This window comes from Drosophila busckii, chromosome 3R (assembly GCF_011750605.1).
Source record: "Drosophila busckii strain San Diego stock center, stock number 13000-0081.31 chromosome 3R, ASM1175060v1, whole genome shotgun sequence".
Classification (NCBI taxonomy): domain Eukaryota; kingdom Metazoa; phylum Arthropoda; class Insecta; order Diptera; family Drosophilidae; genus Drosophila; species Drosophila busckii.
Window position 1 is genome coordinate 6,584,119 of NC_046607.1, and position 21,714 is coordinate 6,605,832.

General features: G+C 42.5%; 1 protein-coding gene across 4 annotated transcripts in view; it reads right to left on the reverse strand.

The window, feature by feature from the left end:
- Positions 1-21,714, reverse strand: part of LOC108604271 (lachesin) — a 109,792-nt gene that overhangs the window by 23,347 nt on the left and 64,731 nt on the right. For all 4 annotated transcript variants that reach the window (XM_017993671.2, XM_017993669.2, XM_017993668.2 and 1 more), the window contains exons 4-5: positions 7,049-7,162; positions 1,271-1,471 (exon numbers count right to left, since the gene is read on the reverse strand). In XM_017993671.2, coding sequence (XP_017849160.1) covers positions 1,271-1,471; positions 7,049-7,162 — 315 coding nt within the window. The remainder of the gene's footprint in view (positions 1-1,270; positions 1,472-7,048; positions 7,163-21,714) is intronic.

A 21,714-nucleotide genomic window follows, 5' to 3' on the forward strand; every position in this document is an offset into this window, starting at 1 on the left:
TTCAATAATCGACTTTTTTTTGCTCGCGCGCGCTCTCTCCTTCTACTTTTAATGTTTGTTTGTGGCCAGAGCCACGCCCAGTGCGAAGCGTGCACAGACAACGATACGGCGCAAAACATGACCAGGATCGGTGGCAGTAGCTGAACCAGCAGCAGCAACGGCCGTATCAGGACCAAGTTTCAATGACAAATGAAAAAAGTTCTTTATGTCCGATTCTTTTTTGCGTTGTTGCTGCTGTTGGTTAAATAAATACGCGTTTTTTATGGCCAACTGCCAGACAATTGAAGTCAAGTTTAAAAAGCAACGCGCTTAAGCATATCTTTAAGGACAGGCCAGGGCAAAAACTACATTTCAATCATTTCTCACAGGCATCGACGCTGACGCACTCTGGAGATTTGGGGATTTGTTACGCAATTTGCATGCCTCGCATATAAACCCAAGCGTAGCTCAGCTCAGTTCAGCTCAGCTCAGCTCGTGTGAAAGTCGACACAAAAGTGTTAGCAATGCAGAAGGCGTGGCACATACGCCTCCCTGCACACAAGCTGCCCTCAAGCCAAACGTATGCAAATAAAAAGGCAACACTGTAATTGGGGGAAATATATGCAAATTATTCATCATTGCTGATTAGAAGCTATGCCAAAGACAGAGGCCAAGGACGCAGCAGAGCAAGAGCAAGAGCAAGACAAAGCGCAAGCAGACAAAAGCTGAAACAAGACACCACCGAACAGGGGAAGCGCAATGCTTGTTAGTCACAATGCGTTGTCGACAGGAAGTAGTTAGAAATTTAGGGCGAAAGGGAGATCGACAATTTGCATCCGCTGCTGCCGGCTTGGACTTTAGAGACTACGACTGAGAATGATGCCCACTGACTCGGAGTCAGTTTGCAGTCGGTAGAGAAAGTGAGAGCGCGTTTGAGCTTTGAGGGCAAATGGCAGATTAGTTTTGATTTTTCCGCTTGCCGTAAAGCTTCCCTATTGAATCTGTGGCCATAAAGCCGCCAAATTGCAGCGCAGCTATTTTGCATACTTGAGTGGGCCAAGGATCTAAGGATATGTTAATTTATCTCAGCACAAAAGCACACAACTACTACAACAGCCGAGGTGTTCACTATGCTACACAATGGACCCGCATAAATTTTGCTATGTTATGTATATGTTTGCTGAGTGGCAAACTTTGCATAACAATGTAGCTAAGAAATAATATTAATAATAATAATGGCTGGAGAGCCATTGAAAATTGGAATAGGCTTATGTGAGTGTTAGGTACTTACCCAAGATTTCGACGGTGTGCGTTATCTCGCGTGGCTCCATGGTGGCAATTTGACAGATATAATCGCCAGCATCCTGTGGCACAGCATCACGTATCTGCAGGTTAAAGCCGTTGACCAAACGCACGCGCGGATCGGGTGTCACCTTGACGGAGCCGGCCGTGAGTATGGCAATGCCGCGTTTCCAGGCAACGACATACGGTTCTGAAAAAACAACATAGAAAATCAATGTGTTATAATCTCTGGCAGCAAGCTAAGCTGCTAAATTGCTAAACACGTCATGGCAATTACTTCAATTACGCCCACGCACACAGACAGACGCACGTATATTTCAATGTATGAGTGCTCGCAACGTAAATTGAAAAGTCAAAATTCAAATGACTCAATTACAAGGAAATTCAAAAGATCTAAAAGGCTAGAAATTCAATTTGGCATGGACGCGCACACAAAAGACACAGACACAACCAACCGCAGATACAGATAGCGATTGAAAAAGAGACAGAGAGAGGGGCTGGAGTGGGGTGCTGGCACAAACAGAAGGCACGAGTGCCAGCAATACTCAGAAACACCCACTTGATATCCGCTAATGTGCGGCATTTGCAATCATATGCCAGGCAGGAAGTCAACCCAAATGCGAGCGAGACTGCTAGACAGACAAACTGAGTGTGTGTGTGTGCCTGTGTGTGTGAGTTGCTTTCAACAAGCAATGAAATCGACAGGCAGACATTCAATAGCAAATTCATCGAACTCAATAATTGTGATTTCTCTTGCAATTTATGTTGAGCTCTCCACACATGGGAGCGTGTTTTTACACTTAAACAAATAGAAGTGCGGCTTTAAAAAAAAATAATGCAGACAGCAAAAACCTAACAACTCATTAAACTGATCGCAAATGAGAAGGGTCTAATTATGACGTGAATTTTTTGTATGCAGTACCTACAATAATTTTGAATTTGTGTAGCAAACATTATGTGCATTGCGCATTGCTGTTGATTATACACATGTGCGTAGTCAGCACTTACTAAAGGGGGTACATCAACTCATAGTTAATAACTATAAGTATTAACCAACGCTTTTAAAGCTGCCTCCGCTCGATATTAACAGCCTAACGATTCTAGCATTAACATAAACTTTAAAGCGTAATAACTTAGTCTGTAAGTATAACAGAGGATCATGTCTTGACTAATTGCGAAATAAAATGAGCGTAACTAAAGTGAAATGACGCGAGTTTTATTAAAATTATACTCAAACTACCTACTAATTTTCAAATTATTTTTTTCATTTCAGCAGCACCTGTCTACGCCTCTGTGCTGGCGCATTTCATACCAATTTGAATTTCACGGATTTGCTACTAATGATGTATGACTTCCGCGAACAGGCATTCGTACAAAATTAAAATCCGTGTACCCAATGCCTGCACACCCAATATGCTCATAGGTATATTGAATTTTCTTTTGTATTTCGCTCTTTTTTTTTGTATTGCTGTTTGTTTAGCTGCGTGGAAATGAAGACTCCTGGCGCTCATTAACGAAACGAGCCTGCGGCTGCTGTTTAACAGTATTGGAGCGTATGTGCATACATCTCTACATAAATGCATATATGGTAAGCTGCATAGCAATTGAATACACACAGACAAACACACGCACACACATACAAAGGCGTTGCGAAACTTGGCGGTAATAAAATGCTTATGAAGTCATTTACATGCGCATTCAAAAGGCGTATTTATTTGCAATGAGTTCAACAACATCAACAAGCCAACCAGGCTACCAGACCAGGCTGCTCCTGGCTGCAGCAGCAAGTGAGTGTTGCGCAACACACACACACACACACATACTAGAGCAAATTTGCATTCACATGCATGTAAGCTGGTACAAGCAAATAAATAAACGCACACCACCTGCTGTCGTTAGCGTGCAACAGCAGCAGCAGCAGCAGCTACGACGGCGACGGCAATGGCGGCAACTGAAAGTAGACCTCGTGTAAGCGCCCAAGCAGCTGCCACTAGAATGAAAAGTATAATTCGTTTACTGCTAACAGGCTTAGACTGGGGTTGGGGTTAGCTTTCAATAGCGTGGCTGCTGCTGCTGCTGTAGTTGACCTAAAGCAGGCAAGTTTTTTGGCTTTTGACTTGAGTCTGCTTGCATTGTTAACTATTTAAGCTATAAAATTGCAAACGATATGAAGTTGTGCAAAAATTAATTGTAAAATTCCTTAAGACGTTTTGGCTGGCTGGCAAAGCAGGAAATTAATTAAGGGCTTCAGTTGCAAAACTCGGGCGCGTGTGTGAGCCAGCGTGTCTGGTCTCAAGTGGCAAGACTTGCTATTAAAGTGTTGCCAGTCACTTGTCCAATGCACGTAGCACAAATAATGCACAAGTGAACATAAATTTCAAAGGGATTTATGTTTGAATGTGTGCGAGTGTGTGTGTGTGTATATGTAACTAAATAAATTGTTAACTAAAATAACAACAGGCTAACGAAAACAAGCAGAACACAAAACGCCTCAATTTCCGGTTTAAGTGTTCTAAACTAAATAGCCACACATACACACACACACACAGACAAACAAGCACGAAGCGTAAGCGTTAGCACAACAATACAGACAAACAATTGTGCAGGCTGCTCGTTGCATACATTTCAGTAAGTTGGCCGGTTAAGGCGGAAACGGAGTAAAAGCATTTCGGTTTTTGTATATATGTCATGACACACACACGCACGCATACATATACAGTGGTGCATAAACATAAACATAGCACACAGCTTTGGACCTGGACAAATTGCTAGCCCATGGTCGTCGTTTCTTATTTAAGCAGCTGAAGTTAAATTTAAGTTTTCTACACTTCTGCAACTAAGCGACGGACGCACGAACGAACGGACGGACGGCGAACTTGTGCAGCAGACAAGCACAGACACTAGCAAACACACACATAGATAGCCATGCACATGTAAGCCATTCAAATATGGCCTGCAAACCCTTTTGTTGGTGAGCATTGTTTGTTTGCTCTAGCCACACGGTGCGTATGCGCAATTTGTTGGGCCAGCCAACTATTCAAGCCCTCTGTGCGCCTGCTGCTGCTATTGCTGTTGTTGTTGGAGAGCAACCAACCGACATGTTGTTTGTCTGAGCGCAATTTATTGCATGTCGGAAAGGCCAATATTATAAGATGATGACCCACGAAGATAAACGATGTTGCGGCTGGGGCTGCCGCATCGAAGGAGCGAATGAGAACAAGAGCAAACACAGTCGCTTCAAATGGCATTATCTACAAGTTCTTGCACTATAACAAGCACACACACACTTACACACACATGGTATGTATGTTTGTATTTGTTAAGTGCTGTGCGCGTATGTAAAAAGCGAAATTAGAACCGTAAATGGCATTAATATTGAAACTTTGTTGTTGTGCGGCCTGGTCCGGTCCTGCTATTTGCACAACTTGAACTTTTGCGGCACGATTCCATTTCCGCCACTCGGGTAATAGTTTCAAGCGGTGGCCGCTCCATCAAAGCGTAATGAGCGTTTGTTTAGCCGCAGTGACGAGGTTGCTGTGTTTTTGCATTTTATTACATTGCGAGCAAGTCGCAAGTTGCTGCCACTTTTTGTTGCCCATTTTCCGAAGCATTGTTGCGGGTGAGCTGGGCGAGCTTGGTGCGAGCGCGTCGTGCAGCTGTAATAAGTGCATAAAATAGTTTTATGCCTGCTGACAAGTTAAGCACCGACCTTTTACAGCAACAGCAATTAATTATACAACTTCTGCAGCAAGTATTGGCAACAACAAGAGCAGTTCATGTTTGATTTACACCGCAAGTTGCTAAAAACAGTTGCTACTAATGGCATTCAAGCTTAGATCTTTCATATATCATGCATAGCTGCATTAATTTTAATACAAGCTGACAAGCAAACACACAACTTCCATTTGCCTAATGTTTTTAATTCATATGCAAATATTTCTACAAGTCAAGAGACATCTGCTTTGAGCAGTTCATGAAAAATGTATGCATAATAGGTTAGCTACAAATCATTTTAAATTTTAGATTTTTAATAAATTACAGTGCTCATGAACTCTACGGCTTTATCTAACATAAGTAACTCAACTGCTCGGTGTGGCGTGTGTGTTTATTTAAACTGAATTACTTTTTCATTGCATACCCCCAGGCGCAAGTGTGGAGTAGCAATGAGAAAAAAGCGAATGCAAACAACTTGATGGAATGCTTGCTGATATGAATGATGAAACGCTTGCATATTTATTTAGAAAACTCAACAGGCTATGTGCGTGTGTGTGTACGAGTTTGAGTGCTGCGCTCATTTTGTTTTACTTGCTAAGACATAAGATTACTTTTCAAAAGTGCGAAGCACCGCAATAAGTATTTAAAGGAATTTTCATATAATATGCAAATAAGCACACACACACATACGCACGCTTCGTTTTTCATGTGATTTCCTTTGCGAATTTTATGGGTTTTTGTCATAAAATAAAATGTAAATGTGCATAAATTTCAGGAAAAATATACACCGGCCTTGCCTTATAGCATTTGAGATTATTGAGTTGCCGTCTTTGTTGCAAGTGCTTTTTAAAAATTCTATCAATTACATTGCGTAACTTTACGACAACGCGCACATAAAAAAGTATAAGAAGTTGCTCAAATCGCTGCCAAATCATTTTTTTCATAAATTTTGTGCATAAAGCGTTACGGCTTAGGTTTTAATTATTGTTGGCAAAGCCAAGTCAGCAGCCGCTAAAAGAAAAGTCGGTAATTAAATTGTCGTATGGGCTGCTTATTAACATAAAATGGCATTAAATGTGGGCCGCATGGCATAAGCTTTAAGAGCGTTACTGGTTCGCTGCGTTCTGTTTTACTTTCATCTGCGTTCGTTCGTTTCGTTTCGTTTTCTTTTTTTTTTTGTGCGCTTTTATTGTTGCCCCAAAGTGCCTTGAAGCCTTAATTTTGCTGCAAGAATGTGCGTCCCTTCCTGCTATTTACATTCCGCTTCCTCTGTCGCCTGCTAGCTCCGACAACTGTCTGCTGAGGCAATCAAGTGCATGAGCTACGCACAAGGAATGCCATATTCCTTATGCTTTGTTCTCTCTCGCTCTATACGCTCTCTAATAAACGGATGATATGACCGAAACCACTTGTGTGTACGCCCAGACGTCCACTCGACCCAACACACACACACACACACGCACGCATGTGTATGTAAAACTTGTGCTGGACAAGTGTTGGGGTCAGAGTTTTTATGTAACAGTTTGTACTGGCAGCAGCAGCAGCAGCAGCCGCAGAGTCTTGCTTAGATTCTTAGCCTTATCCGTATGCTTATTCTGATGCTGATGCTGATGCTTGTGCTTCTGCTTATGCTTACGCTGAAATCCTTGTTATGTACAAATAATCTCGCACACACGAGCGCATTTAAATTGAAAAACGTAGTTGCCACTGCCAGTGGTCACGACAAAAACGTCATTTCTCTATTGGGGCCAGCCAAGCTCAGCGGCTTGGACATATGCTCGTCAAATGCTTGGGCCAAATGCTTGGAACGTTGCTGATGTGCGGCTTAGGGAGCTCAGCTCTCATGGATATTAATATACATTAGTATAGTTGTGGTCAGTTGGCAGGCATGAGCTTGATATAGGGTTAATTATATGTAAGGGAATGCAAGCGAAGCGTAACCGCAGCATTTGCATGCCAACTGAGTTAGGGCCAACCGCACACACACACACACACATACACACACACATTCGCTCGCTCGATTTAAATTTATATATGTTAACCAAATACTCACCCGTATTGGCCACTTCACAGGGCAGCACTATGATGTCGCCAGCAATGAATTTAAATGTCTCCGAACGTGATATGAACATGGGCTCATGCTTGGCCATTAGACCCTGGGCAGATGCTGCAACAAACAACAAAATACAAAATACCAAACATTAAATATTAAATATGAAATGGCTCTTGGCTTCAAACGTAAATCAACTAAATTATATAGACGTCACACACTCACACAGACGTCACCATCACCATCACCATCATCATCCTCGTCATCATCATCATGTTGTGTGTACATAAATATTTGACTAATTGGCTTAGGGCATTTCGAGTAAATTTGTCAAATTTATAAACTGCACTTTATTATGCCAAGCTAATGAAACTTGTCAAATATGCTTTAAATTGCAGCTGCAGTTATGCCTTGGAGAATAATTTATTGCCTTTGCTGTTGATTTGCTAATCAATTTGTTAGACATACACACACACCCACACACACATATGCAACTGCAAGTGTTGAGATGTCATGCAATATTAAAGCTAAATTTTGGATTAGACTGGCAAATTCCCATGCGTCTGTGGCTTTGTTTAGTTAATGCAATGGTCCATGCATAGCTCTATGCGTTGCTATAATTAATGCATAATTACAACATAAACAGTTTTCAAATTGAAATAACAGTCAGGCACGTAGCGCATTATGTGTTAATCAATGCGTTGAAGCTTAAGCAGCTGCTTTAACTTCAATTTGGATTTATAATACACTAAATGCGCAGCAAATGTCAAACGGAAACGAGCGTTTCCGCTTACAGACGCTGGTCATGTAATCGATTACATTTTTCGTGTGACATTGCAAAATGAGTAAACGTAGCTTTGCGCACTTCCGCACGCAAACGAAAAAGCGCCAGACACAACAGTTGGCGGCACACACACACACACACACACAAACACAGAGAAAAAAGAAGTGCGTATAAATAAACTGACGCTGCTGCTGCTGCTGGCCAAAAGCAACAGCATAACAATGACGTGACGCGTTGGCGATGGCGTCAAGCGATGGCAACAAACAATTTAATACGTTTAAGCGAATGTGTCAACAGGCCAAGTGCCTTTGAGCCTTGGGGGCCATTGGCTCAACACGTTGAGCGGCCAGGCACTTTTGACTCGAGCGAGGCCCGAAAGTCTCGAGCCATGGGCCATGGGCATCGGCATCGGCATGGGCATGGGCATGACATTGATTCGATTATGCTGCGGGCACAATAATGAAGTGTCAAATGTTGTATTTATCTGTGTGTGTGTGTGTGTGTGAATAGTACAAAGACAGCGATAACAAGCAAAGAAAAGAAGAACGAAATGAAACGCAAGTAATGTCAAAGTGTAGGTAGGCAAAAGTCATCAAGGACAACACACAGACACACAGAGGCTCGGGCTCGGGCCTTGACATGACTTCAGCTTGGAGCCCCAATGGCCAATGTTTCCGGCATTTTATTTGATTTCGTTAACTCGCTCACTCCGTCGGCACTTGCCTATTTGTGTTTTGTTTTCGCCTTGTCCCCAGTCCCCGTCCTCAGTCCCCATGTCCCCATTCCCAGTGTGCGAGCGTAAATATAATTTCTTTTGTATTTGCAGCGACTCGTTGGGGCCTTTGCCTGTCAGAGTTGCTGTTGCTGTTGCTGATGTCCTTTGCTTGTGACAATATTTTCGCAAGGATAAAGGCGTGTGCTGGCAGCACGTGCCTGCGCCTGTCAATCGAATCCTTGATGCGGATAATAACGAAATAACGTCAGCGAACAGCAACTTTGGCTGCCTCTTATGGCATGTGCTTGGTTTCTCTTTTGAAGTTCAGTCTTAGAACGGGTTTCCGGCCCACCACCCACCCCCCACCCATTTGGACTGACTACCACTCCCGCTGGTAATAAACAAAATGAATTTCTGTCAATTGAGTGTGTGTCTGTCTGTCTACTCGTCTGTCTGTCAGACGATTGGCGTTACACAAGAGATTCACTAATTGGAGCACTGCACATGGTGCTTGAGCTGAGCAAACATTTCTTGACTGTCCTTATGCCGAAAGTCCTTGCTCCCTAGGTAAATATGCATTCATTTAACTTCTGCAGCGACTATTCAATTTCAATTTTCCAATTTTAGTGCCCGACTGACTGCCAACTAAGACTGGCCACAGTCCCTCTCGCCCTCCACTTCGGTTTAGAATGTGTGTGTTCTGTTTTTTTATGCGGTTTGATATTCAAAGTTTTTCCATTAAAGTTATTCGCAGAGAATAAGAAAAGTTTGCGCCACTCACACATTTGCAAATATTCAATTTGAGTTGAAAATTATCCAAACAAGTTTTTCTTGCCTTTTTTTTTGCTCTATGCACCTCTCGCCCATTGCCAGTTATTCAATTTGTTTTGCCCGTTGACCTTCGTGTAATTGAAATGCTCGCTGAATGTGCCTGCCACACAGCACAAGTTGCAACAATGCTTTTTTCTTCTTTTGCTTGCGCTGCTGCTGTTGCTGTTGCTGCTGCTGCTGCTTTTGTATATACAACAGTATACGTATTTTCTTTTTTGCATAGTATTTTTATTTTATTTTCGTGAGCACGCAAAGTGCATAAAATATGAAAATGTTGGCAGTTGCAATGGCAGCGGCATGTTGCAACTGCCGCTGCTGCAAATGTACCTGCTGTCGGAACTTGAACAACAGCAGCAACTGTTGCTGTTGCTGTTGCAGTTGCAGTTGCAGCGACGCTGCTGGCACATTTGCCTTTGGGGAGCTACAGCTAAAAATTTCATTAAACGTTGCGCCGCAACGAGTTCAGAACTAACTAAAAGCATGCCAAAAAGAAAAAAAAAGAGCAAAAGTGAGAGAGAGCAAAAGAAAAACTTTAATCCACGCACATTTGGCCAAAGATGTTCGCGCCCCCAAAGCAGCAGCAACGTTAAGAGCATGAGCCGGCAAGTTTATCTGCTGCCAAGTTGCAGCCAAAACCAACACGTAATATCCTTTGAGTGGCCACTTATTATAGCCAGTCGAGCTCGCTCTTGGTCTGGCTGACTAGTTGGCTTGGGCAATGGCCAGGTCTCCAGACGGTTGCATAAATCCAACATAATTCGGCCAGTTGCAAGCTGCTGCTACTGCTGCAGCTATTAAAGCGAGTTGCTTGCGAGTTGCAGCTTCAAGGAATCAAGGATTGTAAGTTGCAGGCAGCTTTCAAACTGGTTTTCCGGCATGCCGGTGTGTGTGGCAACTAACGGCAGAAATTGAGTGAAAGCTGAAAGTTTGTTGTGGCCAAGTTTACGTGTGTGTGTGTGTGTGTGTGTGTGGGTGCCACGCCCACGCCCATTTCCGCCACATGCTAAAACAATCTTAAAAGTTAGCGGCAAAACAATGTGATTGCAAGTGAAATATTCATGAGCTCGCAACTTGCAACGTGCAACGTGCAACTTGGCGCACCATAGACAGCGCCCAAAAACATCTATGTCTATGTCTATATAGAGGTGTTCGTGTGATTACACGCCGTGCAATTGTTGCAAGTAAACCGTAACCCAGGCGCAACTCAGGCAGCCGTAACCAGCGAACCGCTAATTTCGCTCACACACACACACACACTAACACTAACACAACTGCAGACTGAAACACTAAATTGTTTGAACGCGCCACGCGCTCTCGACACACGCCCACATGTGGGCCATAAAATCTAAAGTTATGTTGCAGCTTTTGCTCTATTTCTTTTTTTTTTTCGTTTCGCTTTTCTGTTTGTTGGCCAGCTGGCAGCTGCTGGCAAATTTGTTGGGCCATCGTTACTGTGGTTTAACAACGTGTTTTTGCGCTCGCATTTTATGAAAATCAATAAAAGTTTTGCATGACGCTCTCAGCTCTCTTTGAATAAATTGGCCAACAAATTTTGCCTTTGATTTTATTTTTATGCGCTGCCAAGCGGGTATCATAAAAATGAGTGAGCAAGACAAGCGTGTAAGCTGGCTTTGAAATTAAAGCTTAAACTATTAACTATGCATGTTACGCATACGCACTGATGGACAGGCCAAACAAGCGCTGTCTGCCACAGCTGCCGCACACGCACACAAACGCACACACACACACGCATTTCAGAGAGTGTACAAATGTCCAGACAACACACAATTGCAATGTGTCACCTTTATGGCGACAGGAAAATGAAATCACGTTGTCCTTCACGTGACAAATGTAATGATAGATGTATGAGTTTGCGAATGTGTGTTTGTGTATTGTTTACGTGAGCGTGTGTTTGTGTCTGTGTGTGTGGAAACTTAGATTTAGAGCCAGCTGCCTGCGCCTGGACACCAAGCACGTTTCCGTAGCGTAGACGCCACTGACGACAACACGTAGCGAAATGCGCATTAAATTGTGAAAAATGGAATTTGCTGCAAATCAAAAGCGTATTATACAAGGCCACCGCTGCCCCCCCCCCCCAAAAATAAGTGAGACGCAATGGCGCAAACTCAACAAAAGGCAATGTCAATGGGCGCCTCCCCAGTGCCAACATATGTTGTAGCTGTCGCTTTTGAGATTGACTTGGGCAGCGACTTTTGTCCGTCGCAGCGCATGAATATCTCAAAAGTATATTTATTGACTTGTCGTCGCCTTTGGCTTTCGCCTCTTTGACCCGACTCATATAAGCTGTCAAAGGACGTACGGCAAGCGTCGTGGCCACGGCATTTGACTGCCTGCTCGTGCATTAGTCGCAAGGTTATGCTCTGGCTGCCTTTAGGCCAGGCAAACGCGCCGGCAAACGCGTAGGCAAAACGCGACCTTTCCTGCTCGCGCGCGCTGCTCGCACGCCCTCAACCATTTTTCACACTCAATTGCCTGGTAACCTTTTTACAGGATCACGCGTCACGGCATCCAGGCACCCAGCCGACTCGACTCACGACGACTCCCATCCAGAGCTACTTAGCTTATGTGTTGCATACAACGCGGCGCAACGCGACAACAACAACAGCAACTACTGCTGCTGCTGCTGTCCATGTGCGCCCTTTCTCTGCTTATGTCGTGTTTGCATGTGTGGGTGTGTGTTTGAGCATGTGTGAATAAAAGTGCGCGGCACATTGGCAGCCTGAAGTGCTTTTAGGCAAACGTTTCTTTTCATATACTTGAGCATTTGGCATACAAACGGAAGAGGGTATATTATATTTGTAGAATGTGCAGTGGGCAGTGGGTTTATTGCTTTGCTCTGTTAGCCGTAGTTTAACAGCAGCAGCAGCTTAACAGTAGCAGTAACTTAACAGAAGCAGCAGCTTAAGCATAGTAAACAGATTAGAACAAGAGTCCACGAGTTAACAGAGTGAAGAATACTAATACAGAAGAGCACTTGAAATGAATGTAATATAAACTTATAATACACACATATACAATAAATAATAAATAATATTTGTCAAACTAAATCATACATAGTTGTGAAAAGGTATTGAGCATAAAGTATACAAAATATATAAAGACAAACTAAGTCGATTGAGCAATATACGTCCGTCCGTCTGTCTGTCTGTATGAACAATCAAATCCTTTAGAATTTAAAAGGCACTAAATCTGATGTCTAGATACTACTTTGCCTGAAGCTAATAAAGAACTCATTATTACAGTGCAATTGAAATTCATCAGGTTCCTAGTCAGTTCGCTATTCAAAGTGTATTTAATAGTTGCCTACGCCTTTTTTGACTGCTCGCTTGTTTCTTAGTTTGCTTTTTCGTGCGCTTCAAGTATTTTCTTTGTGCAATGTCTTGTGTATAAAATGTATATTTTTTGCCTTTTGCTTGATGTTTTCGTTGTTGTTGTTGATTGTTGTTGCTGCTTTCGGTGACATTTTTATTCACTCGATTCGTGTGTTCGTGTGTGCGCCTGCATATCAGATTAGCGCATATATCATGCATAATGGTTGCCAAATGACGGCAATGATTTCAATTTTGCGATAAAAAAGCACCCACACACACACACACACACAGACAAACATACAATACAGAAACATAATAAAAATACATATAAAAAATTGCTGTGAGTTGCGCTTGAACTCGATAAGGAAGCAGCAGCAAGTCTATGTTTGTTTTGGGGACTCGCTGCTGACTAAAAGCAATTGAGTCATAAAGAATATAAATAAAATGATTGTAGTAGTGTTGCATTATCAAGCGGCGGCGGCGCCTACTGCTGCGACAAAACAGTGCGTATGAGTAATGTGTGCACGTTTTATATTTGTTACAACAAATCTGGCAAGTCAGTAAGCAGCAGGCAGCCGGCAGCCGGCAAACGGCACAAGCTGTGTGCTCTTGGCCAGTGATTGACGATAATTGACTGTCGCCGGCAAGGGACATCAATCATGATGTCAGAATAGACAGCAGCATGTAAATTGCGAGCGATAAAAAAGTGAAATTGAATTCATCCAAAAAGCAAAATGATAAAAATCTCGCTGATTATTTATGCAACACGTCCCAGTCCCCAGCCCCAGTCCCAGTCCCAGTCGCTGTCGCAGTCCCCGTGGGTGGCATGCGCCGCCAAATTCTTCTTGCAAATTCCCTCATTGTGTTTTTGCTTAAATTTAATTTCGAGTTTTGCACGAGAACTAATTTATAAATGCTTTTGCGTGTCAAATGCAATTTTGAAAGTCAAGCGACAAATGTAATTTGAACAATTTGCACTTGAGCGGGCACTGAATAAAATAAAAATACCGAAACAACATATAGAAACAAAAGCTGTGCTGAAAAAAATTAGTTTAAATAATAAATATGATGCCACATTGCTGTCAAGCCAACTTTACTGCACTTTACAGTTGACTCCAAGTTTTGCTATCACTCTCTCTCATTCTCTCTTTCTCTCTCTCTCTCTATTTGTTTCTTAAGCTTGCATTGGCAAAAAAGCACATTTAAGTGAGTGCGGTATCTGTCTGCAGGTCTAGGGAATTGACATAGTCGGCCAAACTATAAAATAAATGTTAAAAAAAAGAAAGCAAGCAAACAAGGCAACAACATGGGAAAGAAAGGAAATTCTACTAAAAACCTTGAATGCCGCCGCTGCATAAACGTCGGACTTGCTGGCACACAATTTTCTGGCATGCCCCGAGCACTTGGGAAACGGGCACGGGAAATGCGTGTATGCAAATTTTCCCAAGCAGTCGTCAGCCATAAAAAATAGCTTGCAGTTTTTTATATACACATATACATATAGTGCCAGGGAAAAAGCAAATAAGAAAAAAAAAAAAAAAAAGAAAACTGTTGGTGGCCTAGTTTAGTTTTGCGGGATGTCTGCAGTGTCCAAAACGCGCTTGGCTTAGTCGAGTCGAGTCGAGACCGAAAGCAATGCCTTCCTAAATGCAAAAGTTCGCAGCGATGAGTGGAGCTCCAGTGCCGTGCGGATTGTTAATTAGAAGTCTGCTGTTCAGGTGAATGCGATTTAGCCGTATAGCTAACCCCGTGCCCCATGCCTCATGCATGTGTACATCATAATGAAAGGTTTGCAGCCATCAACAGCAACTGGAACTGCAACGGCAACAGCAACTGTAGAAGTAAAAATAATGGTAGAAGCAGCAGCAACAGCAACAGCAGCAGCAGCAGCAGCAGCAGTTGCATGCATAAAGTGTGAAAAACGCAATAGGCAGCGCACAATTGGAAATAAATCCGATTACGGAAACGGATTTACGGACAAAATGTGTTATGTGCACTGGCAAGCATTGTTGGCCAATTTTCGCATAGGCTTAGGCTCTATCCATAGACAAATACCACTAACATGGCCCATTGCACGCTTTAAGGCACATTTGAAAAATGTTTGCCCTTTTCGAAAATTGAGTGCATGTAAATTAGCAGCAACAATTTCAACAGTCAGATAGCTTTAAGTGGGAAATGCAGTTGATTGCAGTTAACATACAATAATTCTGACCCCCATCCAAGCAGCAGCAAGACTCTGGCATTAATTACACATCAAGACTGGGGAATAAGCAGCGACAATTCCAATTAAAAACAGTAGCAAGCGTTAGATAATCGGAGTGGGAGAGCAACAGAATTTGCTGCTGCTGTGGAGTGATGCAAAGTGAGATAAGCAAACAAACAGCCTTGGTGTTAAATTTTAAGTGTTACAAGGACAACAAGCACACAAAGCACAACAAAAGCAACGCACACACACACACACAGATACACATGTGTAAATAGCAAATGTCTGACTGCCTGCAACTGTGAGCTGAGTGCAGACAACAGCACTGAAAGCTTTGAGCTTTAGGCGCTGACGGAAGCCACAACATTCCCTGCGGCTGTCGTTTGTCTTCGCACATGTGTGTGTGTGTGTGTGTGTGTGTGTGTATGTGCTTAAGTGCTTGTCTGTGTATCTGTAGCTGTAGCTGTATCTGTATCCGTGTGTACTGTAATTGTTTACTATTAAGTTTACGGCAACCGCAGCAGCGGCAACAAACAGCGGCGCTTAAATATGCCCACAGTTGACGCCAGCGCAGCTGCTGCTGCTGCAGCGGCGCTTGATGAGCTCGGTTAGCGCTGCCAAAGAACCTACGATTAATACCTATGCGCACACACATACATTGCCATTAAAGCTGTCATGGCAATGCGCGTGTGCCTTTGGCATGTAACCGGCTTGCGTGAGCTTATTGGTGAAATCAATTGATTTCATTTACTTAAACTCAGCTGAAGACAATTAAATTAAAGGGTGAGGGCGCTCACAGTTTGTAAATCTGCAAACGTAATTAATCGAGCGGCTTTTGCTGCTGCTGCTGCTGGTGACTGCTGATTAAAACGTTTGTCTTTGAGCTGAGCGTGGGATTAACTGCATTGGTTAGCGCTTAAAATATGGAAATGTTGTCACAACACACGCATACGCCACGTGGGCCAGAGCAAGCATTAGCATTCAGCCTAACGGCCTCACAAAAGAACGCTACGCACCATAAACAACAGCAACAATAAGCTTACTGTTTACATATTTAATTTAACACAACGCACCTTGTGCGCTCATCAGTTTTATTTTTTGTTTTTTTGGGTCCACATTGCACGTTTCACAGGCCCCAAAAGTAAAAGGGTCAACATTGCTCTGGCACTGATTTCACATTCCTTGCTGTTTTTTTTTTCTGGCTTCTCTCGTAGCTCTGTTGTATTAAAATTTGAGCTTACGACATGCCTATGCGTGCCCAGATCCAGACCCAGAGCCAGTTGAAACTGATAAAAATGTCAACACACAATTGATTCTCGCACTTTTGCCAGAGTCTCAATGCTGAATGCTGAATGCCGAATGCCCGGTCTGGGTCTCTGGGCATCACGTTTGTTGTTTGATTTTATTGAGCCACATCTCGTTTTTTTCTGTGTGTGTGTGTGTGTTTTTTGCAGTTTGTGCGTTTCTGACTTGGAGCTGGGCATTGTTTAGACGAGCAGGCTGGGCAATTGTTTACAGCTTTTGGATAGAACTTGACTTGGACTGGAGGCCTGGGCAACATGCTTTGCATGAAATCACGTTGTCATCAGGCGGACATTATATCCCTGGGATTAAAGTATCGAATTGGCACTTTGAATTTATCGCTCAAGCTGCCAAAAGTGTGATTTTTATTGATGCTTAACTTCCGCACACACACACACACACACACACACACACACACACACAGAGTCAAAGAAAGAGAGCGCAATAGAGATAGCAGGGCAGTCAGTTTGTCTGCTGAGCTATGCCAGGCACTTGGCTAATACTTTTTATCTACTGCCAACTGGCAACTTAGTTGCGCGCACCAAAATATATGCAAATATTCTCAGGCAGGCAATGTCTGCAGTTTTCATTATCTCACTTGCACTCGCTCTCTCTCTCTCGCTCGCTCGCTGTCTAGTTGTCTCTGGTGCTTAAGCTTAAAAGCTTATTTGCATAAGCCTTGAAATAAATATTAAATATTTTGCATTTAATTATCATGATTATGCAGGCAAAAGCACTTGCCGTAAGCAAACAGCAACAACAACAGCAACAAAAGCAAAAACAATGGTTAGCATAGACTATTTGCAGCTAACAAAAGTTTACGAGTTTTAATGTTGCAGCTGCAACACAGTGGCTGCCCCAACATAGTTGTCAGCTGGACATGGCTTTTTATTTATATATATAACATTTTTTAGCTAACACACACACTGATACACACACATATACAGGTAGCGTTGGCTGTCTTGATTGCAACTTAAGACGTGCGTAACTTTTGTGTGTTATTGCGTCAATTAAGTTTCAGTTGTTTACCGCTCTCGCTCTCGCTCCTCATCTCTCTGTCGCACTTAGTCAATGGCATTGCTGTTGCTGTTGTTTTGAATTTGCTGTTATAGCCAAAGTTGTTGCTGCTGTCTTGCGCAAGTTTTAAAGCAGATTCTCATTACGCGATTGTAAAACTTTTAATGCTGTTCTTTTGTAAGTTGCCCTCGTCTGTCGTCCTGCAGACCAAACTTATTGTTTCTCTTCTCTGCTGCTGCTGTTGCTGCTGCTGCTGTAGCCCGAGTTTACACTTAACAGTTGCTAGTTACTCTTGCCTGCCTGTTGCTGATGTTGTTGCTGCTGCTGTTGTTGCAGGCAGCCTGCCTGCCTGATTTATGTGATAATTTCAGCTTGGCTCAGTGTACACTCATATGCATTGTGAGTTGCGTGCCAGGATGCGTGCAGGATATGAGCCACTTTTACAGCCAACGTTGTTTATTTTTTGCGTGCGTCTTCCTTTTTGGCGCTGCAGCGTATTTTTATGTGCTGGCAGGAAGTAATCATCTTGATGGCTGTTCAAATTTATAGCATTGTCAGTCAGTCAGTCTGTCTGTCTGTCTCGCTTGCACGTTCCTTCCTCCCTCGCTCGCCAACATAATGAACTACACGACTTTGACATTAAAGCAGACAACGACAGCAGCAACGACAACAACAGCAACAGCAACAGCAACAAAGACGTGGAAGACGACGCATAGCAAAAAGCTAAACAACAATTGCTAAACAAATTCAGCGATGGCAGCAAATCGCATGTGGGCTCTAGTCAAAGCAAAGAGGGAGAGCTCAGTGTAGGCGTGGCTTTTAGCTTAATCGCAAGCAACCGTCTATGTGTGTGTGTGTCGCAGACAGCTTAACACGGCCTTAATGCTGTTAAACTCAAACTGTCGCTAACGCTTTTAACCTGAGGTTAAATTTTCAATTTGCTTTTACGCTCAGACAGAGCTTCAAGCTAACTAAACCATACACAAAACCCAATCTTCCGCCAGACAACCAACCAACCAACCAGCGTGCATGCTTTTATCTATGCGCATATATATATATATATATACATATGTATATGTGACAATTTCTGTGCTTGCCACACACACTTGCCTAAGCATGCCTCTGTTATGGGTGAAGGCGCCCGCAGCGCATTTTGTATGCCGCAACAAATTACTTGTGCTGGTCATACTCTAACTTAAGTTAAAGCAGCATAGCTTGATCAATTACTCTGCCGTTAGCATATATATTTTATTGTATTTTCGAATTGAATTTTGAAGCAGAAATACGAAATTGAAAGCACGTAGCTGTGCACTTGACTTTGGCACTGGCCAAAAATGCAAAATTAAATTAATTCCATAGAATTTTATTACGTTTCGGCTAAACGACGACATTGTCGACAAGGACACTCGCCAAGCCAAAGAGCGAGAGGGAGAGAGCGAGCGAGTGAGAGTGAGCTCAGGCATTTCAAGCATTTGCTGCTGGCCTCAAATTTTAACAATCTGCTGGCAAACAGTCCTTGTTGCTATACATAGATATACATTTATATATATATATATATATACATATATATATGTATGTATGTGTGTGCTGTTATAATTCAATTTGGTTGGCAAAGTTATTAAATGCAGTACACTTTAAGCACTTACTGTGGCCAATCCATAGTGAGAGCACATTAAAATTAGCCTAATTTAATTTTCGCAAAATTTAAGCAGATCCAACTGGCCAACTGCTGTATGGTCAAACTGCAAGCATACTTCAACAATTTGCATAGCGAGCCACACAGCGTGCTTGTTGCACAGCAAAAGTTGCCTATGTGGCTGTTGCAAAAACTTTTTGCTATAGCATACTTTTTAGCGCGCTTTAAGCTGCACACAAATATTTTTTTCTGTATATAATTTGCAATGATCTAATTAAAGCTATAATCAACAATAATATTATTTAAACGCTGCTTTAAATACAATTTTTGTAGCTTTTTGTTGTCGCAGACAAAAGCCTGGAGCTATCGCTTACCCTGGCTTTGGCTAAATGCTGTAAATGACACGAAGTCACGTGTTAGATTTTGTGACTTTGCCGCTTGTTAGCGTTTTGCCCGTTGGCTAATGCCTAAAACGAATAACGTGTACTATATGCTGGGCCAAGTGACATTTAAGTTAGCGACACAGCGACGACTCATACACGTCCAAGCTGTTGCGCGGCAAGCTAATCTTAAAAAGGAAAAACCAATTACGTCCATTACCACACACATATGGCAATTACAAGCAGCAAACTTAACTAGAGAACAGCAAAGTCTCATTAGTTTGTGCCGTCAAAGCGAACGAAGGCCAAGCACTTAACAATGGACTTGTGTGTGGGTGTGTGTGTGCAACAGCTGCACGTAACTACACTTGGAAAGACATTAGTAAAAGTGTTTAAACTCTTAATTAATTTATAAAGTACAGCAAGGATTTCTGCTTCCACAACAATAATAAAAAATATGTTAAGCAAACATGTCACAGCATTGATAGCTAACAATAACCCAAGTATCGATTATCGATGTAAGCTGCTTAACGTAAACTGTTAACATAACAGCAAAGCGCTGAGCAGAGCAAATAACATTCTGATCTTTACATAACAGAGTGGCTCTTATTAGAGCAAATAACAGAGCTGAACATAAACTGTTAACATATCGGCTCTGAGCGGAGCAAATAAAATAAAAATGTACCACATTTTTTGCAGTGTAGCTTACACTTGAAATGATAATGTTGTTAGCTCTAATGGAACTCCTCACACTCACTGAATTTCTTTTGCTGTACGAATGACAAAGTGTAATCAATTTGCGGCTTTTGCTATTTTAAGCGCATTTGTTGAGTTTTCATTTAAACTGCATAAACTTTTGCTTTAAACGAAAATAAATGCCTGAAAAAAAACTTTGTTTATGCATAAATTACAATATCAACGATAGCCACACTATTTTCGCTGCCTTTATTTTGTATAAAATTTCATTTAGCGTATTGTTTGTTTAATGGCGTTTATTTATGACGCTCAGTAAGGAAACAAAAAAACCGAAAACACAAGAAAAAAATATGTTAAAAATTTAGTTTGGTATGCTTGCAACACACACAAGGCCATTGTACGCGCCACGTGTGCGTGTTTACATTGCAAGTAACACACACACACACACACACATAAATATGTTATGAGTACGACATATAATTTTCATGATATTTTATAGTTTATGTCCAGCAACGAGATGATCTTTGTTTTTGTAAGTCTGCACATGCAAAAGCCCATTAGCAATGTCACGTTATATGTGAGGCAGGCGGCACTAGCAACAGCAACAGCAACAACAACAACAACAACACCAACCAGCGCAGCATTGTCTCATTAGCATATTGCGTGGTGAATGCCTATTTTGGCATATCAATAAAATTCGCTGAAAAAGAAAAAAGAAAACAGAGCGAGATTGAAAGGCGCGATTTGACGCGATTTATCCAGATGTGGTGAAAAGGGCAAACGCCGGAAAACTTGGCAACAGTAGGGGGCACAATTGATGTGGCAACAAGCAGCAGCGAATGCGTTTGCTAATGCGAATGTTTGTAGGATTGAGGGTGGGGGTGAGTGTGTGTGTGTGTTGGGAGGTAAGTGCCAGTTGTAGCTGTTTTGACACTTGTCACTATTAAGCCAACAGCGCCAACAAGCGCACGAAGCTGCTGCGAGTAAAAGCAGTGGGTGGCGCCCCAACTGCTGCTGCTTAAAGTTTTTGCCTTGACGAGCAAGCGACGCGCTCACGACTTTAAACCTTTGCCAAGCGGTTTGACATGGCGGGCTGCCTGCCTGGCTTTTATGCTTTTTAAGTCAGTTTAAGATTTTCTGCAGCCTGACTCACTGACAACGTAGCAAACGTTGCACACACAAACACACACACACACACATTCATATATGCTGCTGACACCCTTGACTTCGATACACAGCGTTCTCTGTTAGTCATTTGGCTGGGAACGACGACGACGAGAACGACGCGGGATTACGGTTTTTATCCTTGTTGCCCTGAAACACTTTTGCAGCCAATTTTATTATACGCTTGCGTTTCGCTTGGCCTTTTGTGTGCGGCACTGGCAACAGCAACAGCAACGTGCATTTTTATGCGGCATATAAATAAATCTGTTAGTTGTGCATGTTTACGAGGCGCTCTCTCTCTCTCACTCTCTCAAAAGCCCCTCAGACTGCTGCTGGTGCTGCTGCGACACTTTTATGCACACTTTGCTGTGTAAATAGCATTAAATTTTGTTGCAAACTGCTGGCTGCAGAACAAAAATTGTCGCCTCAATGCTTACGATTTATGCTAATCCCGATAGCCATATAATTTGTATGTGTGTGTGTTTGGGAGTTAATAGACTGCCAAGTATACAGGCTGCATCAATTGGTCAGCGGTCAACTATAGCCCAAACATAAGTTTACACGTTTGTTTTGCCTACTTCGACTACGAGTGCTCGACCGAATGTTATT